Below are 21,700 nucleotides of genomic sequence, written 5' to 3' on the forward strand. Positions count from 1 at the left end.
TCTATGCAAAATATCTACACATATATGCAGACATATGCAAAGTTTGGGAGCAATTTCTGCTCTGAATTAGAGAATTAAATGCTCTTGTACATGTGACATTTAGTACGGAACTGCAGAGTACCGTAACATACCACAGGATTCACGTTTCCAGGACCCAAAATAATTCTGGCCACATAAATAGTGTCACTTACATTAACACAAAAGTCAGACATGTTTGTGATTCATTTATGCCACACAGTAGTTTTTTTGGAACTACCACAGAGATTTTACCAAAATACCAGACATGAAACTATTTTGCTAGATTGTTTCATTTGAAAAGAACAAAGTAAATCAGGGCTTGTTTCATCTTCTTGGTTTAAAAATAGGTGTCTTCCAAATCTGTAACTTTTTTCAGTGGAGTTACTCCAGGTCTAAAAGATGGGAGATTTTTGTGATCAAACCCCAGCCAACAGCTGAGCCCCAGGCAGCCACTCACTCATTCTCCCTTGCTGGGATGGGGGAGAGAATCAGAAGGGTAAAAGTGAGAAAACTCATGGGCTGAGATAGAGACAGTTTAATAGGTAAAGCAAAAGCCACACACACCAGCAAAGCAGAGCAAGGAATTCATCCACCACTTCCCGTGAGCAGGCAGGGGTTCAGACATCTTCAGGAAAGCTGGGAAACGCCACATGGAACAGTGACTTGGGAAGACAAAGACCATCACTCTAAGTGTCCCTCCCCTTCCCCTTTTGTCCCCCAGCTTTATGTGCTGATCATGAGGCCACGTGATGTGAATATCCCTCTGGTCACTCGGGATCAGCTGTCCCAGCTGTGTCCCCTCCCAACTCCTTGTGCATCCCCAGCCCCCTCACTGGTGGGGTGAGGAACAGAAAAGGCCTTGACACTGTGCAAGCCCAGCTCAGCAATAGCTAAAATATCCCAGAGTTATCAACATTGTTTCCAGCACAAGCCCAAACTACAGGCCCATACTGGATCACAAATTGATCCAGAGTAATTAGTGGTAACATAAAGCACTTTCAGGAATAAGGTGGCTTCCCTTCTCAACTAAAAAAAAGCAAAAAATAGAACTACTCCTGGGTTTTCCTATCCATGCATGGTCTGTCAGTAAGTTATTACTGTCTAGTGGGAAATTTCCTTTCAAACTTGTGTCTGGTCAGAGCTGACAGTAGATCCTTCTCCAAGTATAAATGAGTAGATTGGTTCAAAGTGATAAAGTTCTGTTCTTTTCTGCCCTACCGCATTACTGCTGATTGTTTTACTTGTGATAAGAAGCTATGATGCCCTGTCTAATGGCTAATAGAGTACTTTTCTCTGCTAAATAAAGCAGAGATCCTTGCTAGAAAATATGCTTGGAATAGTCTTCCCCTTCTTGCCTCTTTTCCCTTGGGACAGCTGTATCTTCACAGTTTGGTCGCAGATGTTGCCGCGACCAAGTTGTTGTTGAGGATTATTAGACTAATGTGTTATCTTCTTATCTGCTTAGGGAAAACATAACATGACTGACCAAGAATAATTTATAAAAGACCTTGTAGAATTAGACTTTTTTCATGCTAATCCTCTGAAGGATGGTGTAATCTTAGCCACCCAGTACTTGGATTTTTGCGCCGCAGCATACACCAAAATTACTCAGTTTATTCATTTGATGCAAGACGAAGACCAAATAAAACAAGATTTAAGTGACTCAAGAGAGACTAGGCAAAGCCCATCCCAACTTCAGAAGGATAGCTGAAAAGCTGAACACACTTTATGGCTCTAAAACCTTTCCTGCATAAACCCCCACGGGTATTCTCGCCTCATGCAGTTCCACCTGGCTAACTCACAGCTCAAGCCTCTCTGCTCCCACTAGGCTCACAGTGAATGAGCCAACCTAAAAATGCAGCAGCAAAAATATGTCATCACCAGATAATATTCCCCAATTCTCAACACCTCATCATTTACTGCAGCAGCTATTGACACAAAAACTGTATGGCTTTCAAATTCTTGAGTCTTTCCTTCTAAATGTTTCCTGCTGACCCAACTTCATTTTCCATTTTCTGTTGACCATGAGTTTTTCTAAAGGTCACAACTGAGTCTTTTTTCTGTGGTACCAGAAAGAGAAGCTCTAGCGATAAGAATAGCAGCCACCATTTGCTCTGCAGCTGAGAAGATATGAAGCACTGATGGAAGCATATAAACCCCAACCCTCAACCTCCAAAAAAAAAGCAGCCCTTCACCTCTCCCCCACCCTCTCCCAGTGTAACCCCAGAATCAGGCACAGCCTGAGTCACTGTCTCCAAATACCAGAATACAGAATAATCTCAGTACAGGTAAATTAAAAACTTGTATGTAAATATTTTATTCTCTCATATTTTGCAAATCAGAAAGCAGTGTTTGGTAAAAAATAATACAGAATTATTATTTTTCTTCCAGCCCACACTCATATATTACCAGGTTTCCCACATTACAGATGAAACTGTCTCTTACAGTCTAAAGATAGTATTCACTTTCAGTACATTCTGTACTTTTGACTTATTTAATATTAGTCTTCTGAACTATTTACAAATATATTACAACCTTTAAACCTCAAAGCAAAGAGTATTTCAATAATCAATCTGACATAAGGATCAGTAGCTTCTACGTAACTTCAGTGTTTAAGAGAAACTATACACGCAGTGCGGTAGATCTGAATAATTTATATCTTTTAAAAAAAGAAAAGCACTGAAAGTTTCTGAGTATAAAACTTTCGCATTGCAGTGGTACCTACTGACCCTCCTGGACTGGAGGACAGGAATGTGAGGTGATGTCACTGTGCTTGTAGAGAGCCTCATCCAAGTCCAGTGCTGTGTTGTTCAGCTTGAGGGTCATGCAGCCATGGTAGGAGGCAGTGACTGGAGTGGAGGTGACAGGAACGTCTGTTGGAAAGGGGAGATAAATATCTCTGACAGCTGCCTTTAAATAAACACCTAGGCTTAGATGGCTATCACTTCAATGAATTCAAGCTCACCTCTTCCCATGCTGGCGTTTCTACCTCCCCCTGCCCCCTTGCCAGAAGGGAAGAGCACAATCCCAGACGTGAGGAAAACACCATCTGTCCTGGTGCACCAAAGCTCTTCTCCCAGGCTGAACCCTTCCTCAGCTGCTCTGTGCCTCTGCAAGGCCTCCTGGATGAAACCTTGTGCTGCACAGCTTCACTGCAGTGGCACAATGTGTTCACACAGCTCCACGTTTTCCCCCCCTCCATCTCTGAACCCTTAGCTTTGTTATTGGTAATGTTGTACCTTCCTCTAATGCTCTTTCTCTTCAAAATAGCTTCCAAAATATTATGGGAAGAACTTTATTTTCCCATATGCTGCCTCTACCACTTGCTGGACTCATCTTTACCATGGTTTTGCTGTGTATGAGCACAGGAAGTTTGTTGGCCTTCATCAGCAAGGTGCTGGAATGCATCAGTTGAATTGGTCAGACTAATGAGAATAATTTTTACCGTGGAGATCCACTGTTCTTTTAATCAGTTTACCAGAGACAGAAAACAGATGGCAAGGAAGAAGACACTAAGTACAATCCAATAGACTAGAGGAAATTAGTCTTACTACTAACTTCTGTAATATCATATACACACTGACTGTAAACAAACAAAAACCCAACACAGTAACATAACGACAAGAAAATCTACGTGAGCTCTGTCCTCTACCTTTCCCCAAAGGTCTTTAGTTTATTTACAACCCAAAGCTGACCCAATCAAACTGGTTGTGCAATGGAAAATAATGAACACCTCAAAAAATATTTAACTTCACAGTGATTCAGGCGGCTAAATAAAGCACTTATCTTTACATCGAAGCAAGGACAACTTGAACAATAGGTTGTCCTGTTGACCCAAGATTATATGAAATTTAAAGTGTTCTGCCTGGAGATATGCAGGACTGATGTGCTCAGACACAGCTCAGACAGAATCTAGGACTGAGTGGGAGAGAGAACATTTGTGGGAGATCTGTAAGCCACAAAGAAATACTATAAAACTCTTCAGCTTCCTGGGGGAGAGCTACCATTGCTTGACAGCTGCTTTATTTAGTAATGTTATCTATTTCCCATTCCTCCCCATTTACCAAAGTTTATCTGCAAAGTCTGCTGAAGGAATGCAGCATCTCTGTTGTAATACCTTACATGAATGTAAACTAAATTTTGAGTCAGAAGGAGTTGAAGTTGCGACTTAACAACTTGAAGGCTTGTCTAAGGAGTCAAGCAGATTGCTGTTACATGTGCCACAGAGCTGACTGAAAGACAGTGTGGGCTTTCAGATGGATTTGTAAGAGATTAAAAAGAAATTAATTTCTTTTTCTTTGTGTTGTAGTTGTAAATCATATGAAATATTTCATTTTCTGTTATGACTAGAAATGGATCTGTCTGAAATGTGGTCATGGAAAGATTTGGAAGCCTAGTTTAAAGGTTCCTTCACCTGGTGGAATGCATATTTTCTGAAAAATCACCTATGCATCACATAAATTAGATAATTTAGGGTCTACCAGAACTGAAAAGCCTACAGAAAATGTAATTAATGTCTACATGTTCCCTCTTATCTGTTGAAACTCTGAGTAGTATTTCTTTCACATCTGCAACATTAGCTGTGCTTAGGATCAGACTTAATACATATTTGGATCCAGAATTCTTTCTTTCTTTGTGGCAAATGGAATAAAGAGGTGAAGTTTGACCACTATACTGTTTTTTCCACAGGGTATGGAAGCATGGAAAAACTAAAAACTACGTAATGTTTTCAGAACCTGAATGAGCCAAACTCACTTAGATCTGACCATTTGGTATTGTTACTTAACCCAGAGTGATTAATCCAACTGAAGTGCTGAAATGTTTATTTATTTGGCAAATGACAGTGTTTCTCAAGCAAATGCTGGGTTCCTCTCAATGGCAAAAGCAGAGTGCTGGCAGAAATTCCCGTTGCTAAGCACAACAGATCAAAGAGGGGATAGCAGCTAAACCTACAGCAGCCAGCCGAGCCTGAGCTGCCACAGCCATGGTATTTCACCCTTAGCTCTGGCAAATGAAAACCAGGCCTGCACTCAGCACAGGTAGTCTAAGCCACAGAGAACCTGGGACAGTGACAGAATGGGATGATTTCTGAGCTGTGGAAATCTCCACTGTGCATCTGAGAGCAGCTTAAAAGAAAGCAGGCAACCTCTATTGCCTGTGCAATGGCCAGCTTAGATAATTTAATCTGAGAGTAGAAAATGCCATGTTGGGGATTTCAGCCTCGTTCCTGCCACTGTGTGAATGCCCCAGAGTATGTAGCCTCCCCCTTTCAGGTGTGTCTGGGAGCCATTTGCATCATCAGCAAAAATCCTTTGTAAACTCTTGCTCATGGTGGGGACAGCCACACCATGTGTCCTAGTACCTGTGGCACCTCAGCCACCCTGTTCCAGCCTGACTGCTTCAGCACCTTACAAGAGGCCAACAATTGTTGCTTGGGCAAGTAAGGGCAAGATTTTGCTTAGCTGCTGGCATCATGTGCATCAGAGACATAAGTGTTCCTTTAATAGCATTCCTCAGCAGAAGGGACTGATAAACCTGTTCAGGCAGAACAAGAAACAAACTCCCAAACTTGGCCAAAATTCACGATTCAGATGAAAGTTTGATCTTACAGGTTCAGAAGAGAGGAGCAGACTGACCTCCCAGAAGAAACCCTGTTGCTGCTGAAAAGCCAGAGACACTATAAATGGTGTTAACCCCTTGGTTGTGCCCTACATGCCCCTTGCTGGGAGGCAATCAGTCAACTGTGCCATGCTGTGATCACTTCAAAGAACATCAGCCAGGGAGAATCCCCAAACTGGGCTTCCCAAGTTTCAGGCAAAACCCCTTGAGGCCCTAGTACTCCCCTCAAGGAGTGCTCCCATGGATTCATTACATTAATGAAGCCCTACAAGAACCTGTAGCCCAGCTCCTATGGATTTTACCAGGTTTAAGGTAATAACCCAGTTTACAGCAATCCTTCAGATTAAATCATTCTTATTGTTGAACAAGCAAAACCTCCTCTTCCTATTTCTGCCTCCAGCTGCCCTCAGAAGGACACAATCATTCAAGCAAAGTGCAACCCCAGATCCATTATGTTCTTGCATTGCAGACAAAGCCTGCTCAAGCAGAAACAGAGAAGGACTCTCACAGCTTGAACAGAAACAGTTTTCCTGACTCCCAGCTCAGCAAAGTGAGCTGGAAGTCTGTGGTCCATGGTACAAAACTGGAGGCTCACCTGGCAATCCTCCCACGTATGTCTTCGTTGACTGCAAAGAGCTCTCCAGGATGGACAGACTGTCCTCCAACTCAGAGATGCTTAGTTCACTCTCTCCTGCTAGCCCATCTACCCTCAGGGATAAGTGATCTTTCTTGAGGAGGACGTCTACAGAGTGTTCCTTTTTATCACAGAGATTTATTGCCAGTCTGGACACAACTGTATTCTCCAAGGCCACGATGACAAACTGAACAGCAGGGGAAAGAGAGAAAGAAAAACACGCAATGAGCAGAAAAATACCTAGCTACACTTACCCAGTACCAAGATGAACCCAATGTGCCCTTTATTACAAACATTTTGCAGAGCCTCCAGAGAATTAGGCTTATTACTATTGCTGATTGTGTTCTGAGCTCATTTGCTCACAGATGAAAAACCAGTGAACCAGTGGGACTAATTCTTGAAACTGCGTTTTCTCAGAGAGAGTTCTTAGTGGGTCTTGCAGAAGTCATTGTATTGCACTGGGGACAAACCATCTGGAGCTGCTGTACTAGAAATGAAAATTGGCTCATGGGATTTAGTGAAATCTTTCCTGGGTTACCCTTGTGGAATGCCAGAATTTAGCCCTTTGTTATGAATGCCATTAAACAGTAGCTTCAACACTCCACCATGACTGGCTTTTCCCTGTAGCTTTCCCACACCTAAAGCCTGTCTCTTGGCTACTTTGGGACAGTCACTGATAAGCAAGAATGGAAATCCCTGGTTTATGGCACTAAACAGTTTCTGTGCCAGGAAAAAAAAAAGCCTGCATTCAAGAGAGCAGTTCTATCTTTTACCTAGGCTACATTTGCAAAGAGCTCCCTATTAGCATCTGACACACACCTGTAAAAGGCAGAACTTCAGGCAAGCACTGTTGTTTCAGACTGTGCTCTGAACAGGTGGGACAAATAATGAGGCAGGCAGCAAACCTGACAGCTGGTTTGAAATTGACTTCCAGTTATGAGGAAAGAGCAAGGGAACTTCTCTACAAAAATACTTGTTTGTACCTGTTGCTTCAGTTTCTTTGTGGAGTGATAGTCAATCAGAGATAGTGATAAAGGGACAGATGCTTCTTCTGTAACTAGGGCAAACAGCACACCAGTATCTGTTGCTGGTTGAATTACAGCATTTACTTCAATTTCCCAATTTGTCTTGGTTTCATTTCCAGAAGAAGGTTGCACTGCAGAAAAAGAAATTCATTGGACAATGTGTCAAATGGGCAAGCTGATCAATTTCTCCCTGGAGAAGAGCATAGCAGACAAGCATCTGGAGGGACTGCCACATTTTTTTTATTAAAAAAAAAATCATTCCAAAGCACCTGAACATAAAATTGGACAAGAAAATGGCATCAGTTTCCTCTTGTTACCTTATGCATTCTGCTGCTTTTCAGAATGTCAAAGGATAACATAAAGCTTTTTATCACAAAGAGTTAGTCAAATTCTCATGGCTGCCAGTCTGACACATTCAAAGAACTGCTGCAAGATAGGTCAATTGAAAACCAGTTTTTGCACCAGTCTGTCCAAAGATCTTGAGAAATCTGAGTTGAAATTTGACATGCAGGAAACATTTCTATGAAAGCTTGTATTAAACTCAAGAATTGTATAACACAATACATACTACACTCATCACCTACTCAAACTCTTCCTGATCATAAATCTCTCAGAAGTGTGGCATGTTTTATTTCACCTGTTGAACCCTGAATTAAATTTTCTGGTATCTTCTCACTGCCTCAGTGCACTAATAATTTAAAAGGCAATGCAGGCTGCAAAGAAACACATCAACCTGCTCCTGCAACCTCCCTTCACAGGACTATTACCTCTGCTAGTTTACCACATCTTGAAATACAATAATCCATTCTTTATAGAGCTTACCACTGCAAACCAAACCAAAAAAAAAAAAAAAAAAAAAAGAGAATGATTGTTTGAAAAAAAATGCAGGTGCTGAGGCCTTATCTGCACTTCACCTGCATTTTAGATGCTGCTTTGTCTTTGCAACTTTTAAATCCATGTGCTAAGTAATATGACAGACACCTGGTACTCCCTAATTTACCATGGCACAGCAGAAAAATCCACATAACACTGAACAGATGGCTCCTGCAGAGCAGGACTTACACACCACATGGAAATAGCTGATCAGCATTTGTGTGGGTTCAGAAATACTGATAGCTGATTACACAGATAAGCAAACACAATAATCTAGAGCAATAAAAGGTGCTTTTCTGAGTCCATACATTAGTATGGACTCAGAGATGTCCAAGTTTGATTTGAAACTTGTTATTATTGTATGCCAATTTCATTGGCTTCTATCAGAGATATGCTTACTGCATTTGTCCCAAGTGTAAGTAATGACATCCCATGATTAAAAGTGAATCCAAGACAAAAGACAATATTAGTTTTTCTGTCTATCATAACCTCAAGATACAGCAGTGAGATAGCTTGCAGGTCTCCCTGAGCAGAAAACAGTGGTAAAAGACTGGAAGCACCTAAGCTGCTGACAGAGAGATGTAAAGCCTTCAAGGCTGAGGATGAGCTGGAGCCAGTCTGGCTGTGAAGTGTATTACTGGAGCTACACAGAAAGAACCTAATCCCTGCTGGGCATATTTGCACTGGCTTGAACTATCATTTATAGGCCTTCCTTCACTAAGAACCACAAGTTTAATCTTTTCTGTGCCAATCAACAGTGGGTCTGGCATACACCTAAGTTTTAACACTGTTTATTAACCAGGTATGGTTAATGGCAGGACAACAGGTCAGAAATAAAAAACCCCAGCCTACTTACTGTAAGTAAGATTGAACACAGCAAAACCTCGGCCAGGATAGAAAGAGCCTCGTCCTGCTACAGCAAAGCACTGCATCTTTTCATTCATCTTTATGGTCTCCTGGATGGAGGTGTCCTCCCCATTCAGCCAGTTCCATGCCCGCATGCAACCATCCAGCCGAGGGTTTATCTGGGAAGATAAAGCAGCATCTTATGCCTCAAATGATTGTTCAGTGCAAAGGAATTGTGTGCAAAGACATACTGAGTTATATTATCATACTAAACAGTAGAAATCATTTTGATGTGTTATGCACATGCAAACCAAGAGGCAGCAACCCCCATCCTGCAACCCCAAGTGAGTGGTCAGTATTTCCCCAGGAAACTGCCCTGAGCTCAGCTTGTCTCCAGAGGCCAGAAGGGCACTAGCTAGTGCAGGTGCTGGTTTGGTTGTGTTGGTTCTGTAAGCTCCTCTATGCATTGGCCATCATTAATACAACTTATTTCTAAAGCTCTGTAGCCAGAGCTCCATAATTCTGCATTGCAAATGCTGGAGGCTAACCTAAGGCTGAAAATCCCAAACCTTTTTGTCATTGCAAACAGCCTGCATGACACACAAGACAGACCTTGGAGCTGATCATGGTATAAGTTTTTGGGTTCTGGCTCAAGGAGGGGTGCCTGCACCACAAGACTGGCACACCACTCTGTACAAACCTCATTCCTTCCAGCTTCTAGTTAGGCTATCCTGTACCTAATGGCAGCATTAAAATGTGAGTCAGCGTGTAAAGAGAAGGCTCCTTGCAAAGTCTTTAAATCAGCACCACTACCCCCAGTTAAGTGAAGGAGAGAGAGAATTAAGTGTCTGAGCCAGGATAAAAACCTGAGGAGTTTCTGGCTCTCAATCCTAGATTCTGACTACACCCTGAGCTTACTGTTTCTGACAAGCAGTGGCCCTGAATGACTTCTTGTGAGGCACAGGAGCTGTGAGGCTCAGCTACTGCTCTCCCAGTCACAGAGCCACAAGCTTGCCACGTCATTTAGGAATAAAGAGATGCAAATTTGGATTTCAAGGTGCCAACTCTGCTTGTAGTGGGCATTCAAACCAGCCTGAGCAGCAGCTATTCCAGAAACACAGCAATCATCCAACTTACCCAAGGACTGCCTTAACTTTTATTCATATGCTGTATCTACTCCAATTAGGAAGAAATAAAGAAAAATAAGCTTCTGTTTTTCCTTGGGTGTCACCATACTGACACAGCAAACACATGCAGCAAATTGTGATTTGTTACACATGAAGAACAAACTTTGATCACAACACAAAGAGTGCCCCGATGCTGGTTCCAGACTTAGTAGGCACAGAGGCACCCTCACACAGCAGCGTGCCCACTGACCCCTCCCCAGGCCACTCTTGCTCTCCAAGCCAGCACGACCACCGTGGATTTTGTCATGTGCTCCAGTTTTCCTGTGCCCTAACTCTGCAGGTGGGATACATCTCATCCAAACTTACCAATCAAAAAATCTGGAGACTCAACTTTGCTACTGGCTTAGGCTCCTGCTATAGTCAATGGGCAGATAGCTGTATCCAGAAGGTGGTAATTCCACCTGTTTCAGGGCAGGTTGAACAGCTCTCAGGAAGGACCTACATTACCCCAAGAGAAGATGAACTCAAGCCCTTCAGGCATGCAAAGGAACAGAAGTTATCATGCTATACTTACTGGTAGAATAAGGTCCTTTGTTTTGAAAGGAATGCCTCCTACTGTCAAATTCAGCTGGTACACTCCCTTGTCTAGTGTAAACAGGTTTCCTGAGACAGCTATTTTCATAACTGCATCCCTGTTGACCTTTATAATCAAATTTCTTTCAAGTTCCTCAACAGAGATCTGAAAAAGTAAAATTCCAAACTGAGTTTTTAAGTATGAATAGAACTTAATATCTGCAGTTGCAGGTACAGGACAGACCCCAGTGAAATCCCCAAGATAAAGAACTATTTTCAGTCCCCAAACCTCTTTGTTCACCTTTTAAGTTACATTCCACCTTGATATGTAAATCTACTCTAGAAAGCAGTCTGTGATTAAACTTAGTGGTGAAAACAGTCCACCTACTTCAAAACAGCTACAGAAAAATGTGAGTGGATTAAATACATGACTTTTGTAGGTTGCTTTTGCAAAATGTAAATGCAATAATGAGTTATTAATGAGAAACTTCCTATTGCAACTGCATGTGAAAGGAAAAGCTGGAAGGACAAACAAGATGTCTTTTGTTGGATCAGTGTAAGATAATGCAGAAGCCTCCCAGGCCCAGTCTTTTAATATCAACCTCTTCAAAAAGCACAACACAGAATGGAGATTTTGAGAGAGTAATAAAAATGTGTAATAGGCAATAACTTTTCTCTCAAAAAAACATTTGCAAGTTTTCCCTCCATGTCTCTGAAAAGCTACTTCTAGGAAGATTCTATTACCACTGAAATTTCAAAAAAGATGTCATCATTTTGATTATGACCAGGCTGCACAGAGAAGCACTATCAATCTTCTGTGGAGGGAAGGAAGGTGAAGCCCAAAGCTGGTGCACCAGACTGACCAGCAGCGAAGACTCTGCTGCCTTGGACATGGGTCCTGCTACCAGTGGGGCGTTCTGTGGCTGTAGCATAAGACAATCCCAATCCTTCTGTAAAGAAGAAAGGAACACACCTCCACTATTTCATAATCTTCTTCCCACTCTATGACAGATACTCCACCTACTCACTCTTCATCTGTACAGCTCTGTTCCCTGGGACACCCAGAAGCTGCTTCCATCAGTGAGCTGCTGTATAAACCAATTATCTATTTCAGAGGATGTTTAGACATGTCCTGCCCTCTCCCTGCTAGCAGGGCAGGTCCTGAGCATCTTTCTTTCTGTATTCTGACTAGCAGTCCCAAAATTGCTCTTATCAGCCATTCTGAGCTCTTGCTCTGTGGCTGTAACATAAAGGAGGACAGGGTTGAGCAGTTTTGTATCTGGGCACTCCCTTTGAGTTGCAGTCTTCAGTAATCAAGATTAAGTGAATTTGATAGTAGGAAAGATTATTCACAGACTTTCCTTTTTTCTTCTCTTGTGAATTCCAGTACAATCTGGTTTATATTGCTACAACACTGTTTCCACCTGGTGTATTGCTCTGTGCCACATCCTACAGGACATGAATTTATTTGTCTGCAGCTTGCTTGTTTAAAGCAGCACCTACATCTCCACACTGCATTTCATGGAGACACACCAGCCAGTCTCAAACAAGCTTTTTTTGAGTACTGGATGCCGGTAAAGCCATCCAGTGTGTGGGAACATAAAGCCCACAGGCTGTGGCAGCCTCAGCCCAGCTGGCTGAGCTATACAGGCTGTGTAGCCAAAAACTCACACAGACACCTCTGCCCAGTGTTGTGGTCACCACTGCCCTGATGCTCCAGGCTGTGGAGTGCCACGAGGAGCTGGCACAGAGCATCTCCCTGCTCCTGGCACAGACACTGGGCAGGCACAGAGCAAAAGGGAATTGGGAATAGCCAGCTGCAGCAGTGCCCATACTCTGAAGAAACACTGCTACTTAGAGGGCCACCAGAATTCAGGGCCTTTTAAAATTTAATTAGATTGTATAGCAAGTAATAACATATAAATAAAAAAAATTTCTGAGTTCTTAGCTGCATCTGATCTTTAATACAAGCAAACACAAATCAGTGAAAACTTCCATAAGAGAAGGGGTTAATCCCTGTGGGAATTCTCAACAGATTCCAGTTTAGGAAATTACATTCTGCCTGCTTTACAATGCCCTCTGGCTGTTTAAGCTCCTGCTACTTATAGTCAAAGCTTAATTGCTGGTGCACCACCATCACATATAAACCAAAAGAGGAAGCATTTCAGAAGCTAGCATCCTGCTCCAATTCCCTACTCCTGTGGCAAGGAGAAGCTGCTTGCTGCATGCCACCATGGCTTAGGGACATTCAGGAGGAGAGTCCTCATAGCTAAGGGTTCCCACATGCTTAGGCATAGCAAGGGCAGGCAGCTTTGTGTTTTGGATTCATGCCCTGGATAGCTCATAGCACACAGCCAGCCTGTCCACTGTTTGCTGAAAAGCAAGTGGACAGCCCTGAAAAGGGACAGACCTACAGGCAGCTGCAGGGTTAAAACCAAATACCAATCTTGTGATTGCTTAACTTTCAGCCCTGACATTTAACAGTGCAGGTAAGTTATTATTTTTGCTAACCAGACTGTGTCCTCAGAGCAAGACTAAACTGAACACCGAAAATAAGAAAAAATGATGACTTTTTTTGGAAATGCAAAACAAACAGAAGGCAAGTGCATTCCCTACTATCATAATTTCATACGTGCCACTTCATCCAGCTGCATTACACACAAATAACCACATTAAAAGTGTTTCCTGAGGTTTGCTTGTTTGTGTTTTCAATGCTGGTTCAATGCCCATTTCAAAATATTTTAGGAAGGATTAACACCAGAGAAAATACCTAGGTAGAAATATTGGCCTGAAGTTTTGAAAATGCCATTGTATTTCAGTAAAAGTATGCAACTTTTGCTCAAGAGATGAGAACACTGCTGGTGCTTTTTCATATCTTTTGCTTTTAAATATTCTTTGTTTTTCCATCTGCTGAAAGTTAAATAGTAAAATTGCTATTTTCTCATAGCCCATATGAAGTTCTCTCCAGTATCCAAAGCCCTCTGGTAAAGATCTAGCCAAAACTAAGAGCTTGATTCTGTGCATACTGAAGTGCAGACTAAAGCTCACAACTGCATCTGACATCTGAAGTTTGTTTGGGTTTTGTTTCATTGAAAGTGAGGCTGCAAAGTACACACACAAGTCCACGCTCAAAACGAAATGTGTGGCTACATGCTTTATAATAGGAGACAGTAAAAAGAAATCCTTAAACAGGATTTCCTAAATCAAAAACCATGCCAGAGAGAGACAAATGGAGAAATGTGGGAGGCGATAAAATGTAGGAACATATTTACAGTTGTATCACTCAGCCATATAGATTAAATGGCCTTTAGAGGTGTGTGACACTAGATGTCAAGCAGAAGAGAGCCAAGTATCTCAAGGGTGAAAGCAAGAGATGAGAAAATACAGCAGCCCCCCAGCAAACCAGGCAAGGTCCCAGGTCTCAAAGGTGTAAAATGGGAAGAAGTCAAGAGACTAAAAGCTCCTTCCTCCTGCTGCTGCTCATCCGTGGGTAAATCCTTCTGCTTTGGGGCAGTATCAGCACTGCACTGTTTCACTTTGGGAGACAGTCACCAGAATTATGGCCACGGACCTGCTCCAGGTCCATTCCTGTGGCAGCAGAGCACAATGCTCTCTCCTGCACTCGTGCCATACTATCTGTGCCTCTGGCAGCTGCCCAGCCCACAGGCAGGGCAGCACCCCTGGCTGCAGGGACACCTCTGCCTTCCCCCCATCAGTGTGGCTCCTGCACACCTGCCCCACACACCACCCACAGCTTGGTCTTCACTGCCCCAAAAAGCCTTAGGGAAGGATTTTGGGGGATTTACACAATCCCTCAGAAAATGTGCAGGGTACATTGCTGCAGCCACTCAGCCAGGCAATTCCTTGGTTAGGATGATATCTAGGGATATGAGCCCTGACACTGATAGCTAGCAGGAGACATTTAATTCTTGCCTAAACATGACACTTTCATCCCACTGCCTTCTCTCCCTGAAAAAAAGAAAACACATTTCAGCTGTGTCCCCCTCAAACTAATATGGGGTAGTTTGTAATTATCTCATAATGAGGTCAGGCACTTAGCAAGTATGTTAGCTCCTCTATTAAATGAATTAGCTTGACAACTGCTGATTTTTGTGACTCCCAAGTCACTCCAGTGGCATCCACTCTGCTTTTCACATCTTCTGTCACCATCCTCTCTTTGCAGGCAATTACAATTCTCCTATTTCTAATTAGCAGAACAACTCTTACCATAAAATTCGGTAAGAACTGGCTTGAAGCTATTCCTATATGTAAAGATACAGCATGTCACACATTTTATCTACAGCTTCACTGAACCTCTACAGTTCTCCATTTGGAATCTAAAATTGTTTCACTGTCATTAAGGGAACTGAACCAAACATCACCTCATCTGCTGGAAGCATTACCAAATGTCAGTGGTTGATAGTGAATGTATTCAAGGACTTCTTCATTTATTAATTAGAAAAAAATTTTCCCCACTTTGCTTCTTTCTTTAATGTATAATTTGGAGCTTTTATATACTAAAAAATGTAAACCAGAAAATTATTCACAGTTACCAGTATCTGCATTTGTCTCATATGTGAGTTAGCTGAGAACTTCCCACCCACTCCCCAAGAGGCACATCAATTTAAAAGTTAAAAGAACTAATTAAGTAAGAAAAAATCAAAGGAGAGGAAAAGGCAGAAGTGAGAAAGCATGTATAAACTGTTCATCTAGTCTAGATCATACTGCAGCATGTTTTTCATGATCCTGGCACAAATGGCAACAACTGTAACACTCCCAAAATCACCAGCTGATGTCTGTGAGAGTGCAAAGAAAACACGAACCCTTACAATCCCTACAATCTCATGAGATTGCTGGGATGATGGTATCAATAAAAAGATGCTTTAGGGGATACAGTGGTACTGCTGGGTTAACAGTTGGACTTTGTGGTTTTAGAGGTCTCTTCCAACCTTTTTTGGAACTCCTTGATGCTATAGTAGACCCCAATATCTTTACAAGGGAAACAGTCTATTTTGTATATAAACAGGCCTGAAGACTTTATAAAAAGTATACTGTAGCATAAGAGATTTGTCAAGGCCTCAGAAAATATGAGGCCTGTGACTAAACAAATGAACAAACAAACATAAGCAACCACACACCCCCCCCATACCAAACACACTTGGAAACTTAAAAGAACAGCAAGAGGGAAGGATCTCTTTATTTGACTTCCAGCCCTCAGCCAGAGGGCATCTTCTTGAATAGATGTGAAGTCGTCTTAGCCCTACTGCATCTCAAAGGCACTGTTTGTGCAAGTGGTTGCTCTGGTTGTGCAAATTAGAGATGCAGTGTATATTACAATGGATATAAAGTATAATTCAATTTCTTAGGAAAAATATTTTCACCTTGGAATGTATAACATACTGGCATGCCTTTATGGATAGACAGGTTGGAAAAGCATTTTCCCATGAATGCACAAAGTCTATCTGCACTCGATGAGTGCATCCCAAACAGGCCAGGAAGGAGTGGGACCCCCGCAGGTCTGGGCTCACCGTTTGCCACATGCCGTGGTTGATGAGCGGCCCGGTGCTGGTGACGCGGCCGACCCCGCTGTATTTCAGCTGCAGCTCCAGCCGTCCTTTGCGCAAAGCCAACACTATCCATGTGCTGTCTTGATGGCCTCCAGCAAAGAAAAGGATACCTTCAGGATCAAAGGTTCTAAAGTCGAACTCAGCCACAAGTCTGACCGCACAGGTGCCAAGAAATAAATTAGTTATGCAGAGTTCAAAAACCACAGAGTACTTTCCATACAGATAGCATCAATTCTAGCAGCTCTAAAGCTCTGTTAAAACATACTAGCTTTTAATGCATTCCTGAAAGCCTTAAGATGTGAGTACAGCTTTTAAAACATCATCAAGAATAAAGAATACAATACTATATTTCAGTAATTATCCTAACAGCTCTGTGGTGAAGGCTGCCTTTCTCAATTACTGGTTTAGGTAATGTTTAGCCTAACAGGACTTCATAATCCAAGCAAATAATGATGAATGTAGGGTCAATTACTATTGTAACAACTCCCTTGCATGCATCAAAGCCAGTTAGAGCATTTCACTGTCATTCTAAATTGTCCTCACCTCGTCAGTTGTTTCCTTTTGAAGCGCAGCCTGATAACAGGAGTGCCACTGAACATCCTCCCCAGGTGCAAGGATTTAATACTCCTTCCAACAGCAAAAGGCACACATGGTATGATGTTCTATAATCAAAACACATTTCTGAGTGCTTATTCTCCTCACACAGGACAAAGAATCTGTCCAAAGAGAGTGCTGTCAAGTAAAGGTCTGTCTGCAGTTCCAGCAATGAACACTGACATACCTCACATGTATTCATGTCCTGGGAAAGTTTCACTCCCCCTCTGCCATCACAATGACAGGTGTAACTCCCTGGTGAGTTGACACAGGTCTGTTCACAGAGGTGTTCTTTGCATTCATCTATATCTACACAAGACCAGTGAAGAAGAGAGACAAAAACACTGAGTTAGTTTAAACATGACAGAATTGAGAGAATGGCCTGAAGTTCGTCAGGGGAGGTTTAGGTTGGATATTAGAAAAAGATTTTTCACCCAGAGGAGGGTTGGACACTGGAACAGGCTCCCCAGAGAAGTGGTCACAGCACCAAGCCTGACAGAGCTCAAGAAGCATTTGGACAATGGTCTTGGGCACATGGTGTGATTGTTGGTGATGGTGCTGTGCAGGGCTGGGAGTTAGATTCTATCCTGGATCCTTGTGGGTCCCTTCCAACTCAGCTTATTCTGTGAAATCTATTTTCACAGACAGATTCCAGCTGCCTAAAGATACATAGCAAGTCAGTGGGAAGGCTGGAAGCAGAATTCAACTACTTGTCTGCTGGAGCAGAGCCCTGGGCTTTAACTCCTAGACAAGACTTCCTCCCTTCAGGCCCCTTCTGCTATGCCTGTAGTGACTGGCTTCTGCTCCTTGCAGTCAGGCACTGCATGTAAAACCTGAGTTTCTCATTTGCTGTTTTCTTTTCTTCTTTTCTTCAGCTATTCTTTATCTTCTTCACAAACAAATGCAGGAAAGCAAAGTGTGACAGCCCACAGGGATCTCTTCAGGCAGAGTTTAACACTTAACGCCCAACAGGACTGGCTGGAGTGTGATTTGAATTAACTTAGACAAAAGGCAGGGAACAATGCTGGTTTTGGAATACTTCCAAAACTTACTCTGTTGAGAAAGCTTGCAGCAGTGTAGCCAGCAGAACTCTGCATGGTTCCAGTACATATTAAATTCCTAGTTCAGAGTAATACCACAAGACATGTTTTGAAAAAAGAGCTACTGCTTTGTAACTTTTGTTGTCCTATGAAGAGAGACAGCAACATGCACAGATGCTTCTGAGCTTTCACCACATCTTGCACTTGTTGAAACTTCAAGGAGTCTCAGTGCTTTGGCTCGTACAGCTCGATTCAAGTCATCAAAGGCGACTGCAAACTCACTGAACTCAAAGATGACAGCAAGCTCCATGAACTCAAAGGTGACCACAAACTCACTCCTAACTAGGGAAAGGGAACAGAACTCCAGTGTGTAAGCAAGATTAAAAAAGAAATAAAAAAAGCTTTTACTGAAGCCTGAAACTAAATTTCTGGGGTTCTACAGATTTAAATTATATCATAAATGCTAACACATTTCTTGTGCTTACCCTGACAAGTTTTTCTCACGTCATCATACTTGTAGCCTGCATCACAAAGACATTCATATGAGCTTATTAAATTTTTACAGCGAGCTTCTCCACAGATGTCTGCTGATGCTGTGCATTCATCTATGTCTGCAAAACAAGCAATTAAACAACACAACTTCAGAGGAGTATAATCACTTCACTCTTCACATAGAGTGAGCTTAGGGCAAGGAGATCCCTGCATTACTTTGAAAACTGAAAAAAACCAGTATCTTTAAGAATCTACTTTTAGGGTTAGCTAGCTATAAGAAGTGACTTCAGGCTTCAAAAATCAGTTGTCTTTTTTACCTTAAGCCATTAACCACTGTTGGAAAAAGCAAGGCAAAGTAAACCGGGAGAAAAATTGTAAAACGAAACAACTACCACAAAACCAAAAAGGCCCACTCTCTCCAATCAGGGGACTGAAACTGCAGGTTTAAAAAAGCAACAGGCAGAAACTTAGGAGTGGCAGCATGAATATTATCCAAAATGCTGAAGGAACACTCAGTCTGTGGCACTTCAGACATTTCTGCTCTGTGTCCTCAGACAAGCAAACAATACATTTTCATATATTTACAAAGCTAAGATCTGCCAGTCTGTAGTGGCAAGGGAGAATTGAGGCAGCCCAATTTGTCCCAGAGAACAAGCCATGCCAGAGAGATGTGGGGTTTCGCCATAAGGGCAGGCAATGAACTGGAAGTCCATAAAAAAACCTGATTGTTTTCCTCACATGTTAACTAATACCCTGCAAAATCTCAGTGTTGACAAAACATTTGTAGTGTACTGAGAGTTTAATATTTACTTTTGCTTTCTAGTATGTGTTAAAACTACAATTACTCATTACTCTTGTTGATTTTCCCACGTATGAGTGAACTGGCTGAGTACCCCATGTAGCTTAGTCTACAAATCAAGACAAGAGGGAACTTTTGTGTGTATGCCCACAATGACAGGAACAAACATTTAAAAAGTCAAAATGCAATGATAAATCTGAGCTATCAATAACCGCACCTGACAGTAATCTCAGCAGCTGGAAGGTCACATATTGAAGCTACTGAATGCTTATATAGCAGTGCTCACAGTGCTCTAGGAGACAGGGTATGGAACAAATGTACACACACAGGAAAACAAACACATATGTGAGCCCCTCACCAGCCACCTGTCCATGCTGGCTGGCACCAGAGGACAATCCAAAAGTGAAGTTGGCTCTTCTAAGTTGCTGCTCCCCTTAGGAATGGATACCATGTAATCTATACAGTTATCACTTTTTAGAGTGTGAGTGAAATAGAAACAAAATCTTGCTCTTTTTCTTTTTGCTGGTTGCATTAATAAGTTGTTCAGATCATGTATACAAATTGTTTAGAAATATGTCATCACATCCATCTCTAAGAGACATATACCTGTTTTTTTTATTTTCATATATACCTTTTTCATAAGATGAACATAACTTTAACAGCCACCTGTTACTGAGTTACTGAGTTTGTCTCAGCATGCAGTCTCTTAACACTTTTAAAATCTCAGTTGCTTAAGTTTTGGTTATGTAAATTCATTTGGCAGTTTCAATCAGAAACTTCAGGTCCTCATTTTCTGTTCTCAGCTGGTATGTAAAATAGCTGCCAAACTTCACTAGGGCCTTTCTACACCTATTAATATTGAGTTGCAGTGAATTTAGCCACCTGTATCTATCTGAATTCATTAGCTGCTGCACACATACAAATCTAAAATAATAAAATAAGGAACACACAAAACAAAAACAAATGGCTCACATACTACAACACTGTGAGACTGGAAAGAATCATAACAACACATCTGGCCAGCGCTTCTTCCTCTCAATGTCAGGATATGAGGACTGATCAGCTAAACCAACTTAGCACAATCCAAGCCACAAATCCTCCATGAATCACGCCTCTGTTATGCTCTTGAGAGTATCATGGTCCAACTGCTGACAAGCCCAGGCCTGTAGGCTGGCTGGAGCACCCAGCACAACCCCAGTGGAGTAAATCTAAGAGGAGCTACCAGCAAGATTCTGCTGGGCTAGGGAGCAGACCAGGACTGCTCAGGGCAACCCAGCTCTCCAAAATACAGACACAAGTCCTGAAGCAACCCCCTGAAGCAAACTGAGAATCCCAGCAAAGCTTACCTTCACATATTTTGCTGTCTTTAAGAGCATAACCACTGTAGCATGAGCACCGGTAGCTGCCTAGCTTGTTGAGGCAGAGCTGGTTACAGCCGCCGTTCTGCGTTCTGCATTCATCAATATCTACATCAAAAGAAAGTGCCACAGTCAGCTGTTCACATCTGTAAATAATCTACAGGGTCACAGTGCCAGAGGCATTGAGAAGGAGAAAGACCAAACAAGAAACAGTATTACAGATGCAACAAGTGATAACAAAAAGCACAAAGATTTCTTTCAAATGCTTCATGCATATAAGCTCAATTTTGTTTAACTTACAAGAAAAAAAAAAGGGAGAGAGAAGGATCTGTAACTGAATAGTATCTCCTTCACAGCTCTGAGAATACATAAAAGTATCTTTAGTGACTGTGGAGGCAAAGAAGCTTGTTTGCAGAAGCAAACTAGTTATGTATTTTATATCATAACTAAGTACTAAGATTATGCTATGGCCAGTAATTCAGGACAAAACCTTTAAATAAAACAGGAACACTATATTGTTACTATTACAGAACTCAGTGAGAACAGAGCAAGTTCCAAGTTCACACCTAAGTTCACACCTGCTGAACATTCGTGAGCTTAACTGTGCCCCACTGAAATTGGCAGAAAAGCCTGTAAAATCCAGCAGAGCCTGAGTTTCACCCTCAGTCCACCCTACCTGCTCATTATGTCCTGCTTGTCTACGGGACTCCAGAGTTAGCTGATGGGTAGAACAGCATGTCATGACATTTTAAAAGAAAATAAGGAAATATGCTTCAGACTGATCAGTGTCTGAGCTCTCAAAGCCAACTGGATACTGACTGGTCTGCTTTCTGAACTGATTAAATAAGATGCTTGAGTGATCCTATAAACTCAACACAGTATTTACACGAGAAGGAAAGGCTTGGATCTCCTGTTGTCTCAGTTGCCACAATTCTGGACTGGCTGAATACAATTCTAGTCATTATTTACTATTGGCAAGCAAAAAAGCAGTGGCCCTGACAGGAAGCCTTGCAGGCAGGAGAAAAAGAACCAAAGAAACCAGAAAACAATAGGAGGGAAGATAACTTGTAGAGAAAACTCTGTGGGCAGCTGGAACTTCTTGCATGAATAGTTTCTGTCTGAAATTCTCTTTTGA

General features: G+C 42.1%; 1 protein-coding gene across 1 annotated transcript in view; it reads right to left on the reverse strand.

Moving 5' to 3' along the window:
• Positions 1 to 2,317: 2,317 nt before the first annotated feature.
• Positions 2,318 to 21,700, reverse strand: part of GAS6 (growth arrest specific 6) — a 39,770-nt gene continuing 20,387 nt past the window's right edge. The window contains exons 6-15 of the mRNA XM_030958906.1: positions 20,554 to 20,673; positions 18,402 to 18,527; positions 17,064 to 17,185; positions 16,826 to 16,944; positions 16,244 to 16,433; positions 10,717 to 10,881; positions 9,026 to 9,194; positions 7,255 to 7,427; positions 6,233 to 6,458; positions 2,318 to 2,891 (exon numbers count right to left, since the gene is read on the reverse strand). Of these exons, the coding sequence (XP_030814766.1) occupies positions 2,740 to 2,891; positions 6,233 to 6,458; positions 7,255 to 7,427; positions 9,026 to 9,194; positions 10,717 to 10,881; positions 16,244 to 16,433; positions 16,826 to 16,944; positions 17,064 to 17,185; positions 18,402 to 18,527; positions 20,554 to 20,673 (1,562 nt within the window). The 3' untranslated portion in view covers positions 2,318 to 2,739. The remainder of the gene's footprint in view (positions 2,892 to 6,232; positions 6,459 to 7,254; positions 7,428 to 9,025; positions 9,195 to 10,716; positions 10,882 to 16,243; positions 16,434 to 16,825; positions 16,945 to 17,063; positions 17,186 to 18,401; positions 18,528 to 20,553; positions 20,674 to 21,700) is intronic.

The sequence above is a fragment of the Camarhynchus parvulus genome, chromosome 1, assembly GCF_901933205.1.
Source record: "Camarhynchus parvulus chromosome 1, STF_HiC, whole genome shotgun sequence".
NCBI classification, from domain to species: Eukaryota; Metazoa; Chordata; class Aves; order Passeriformes; family Thraupidae; genus Camarhynchus; species Camarhynchus parvulus.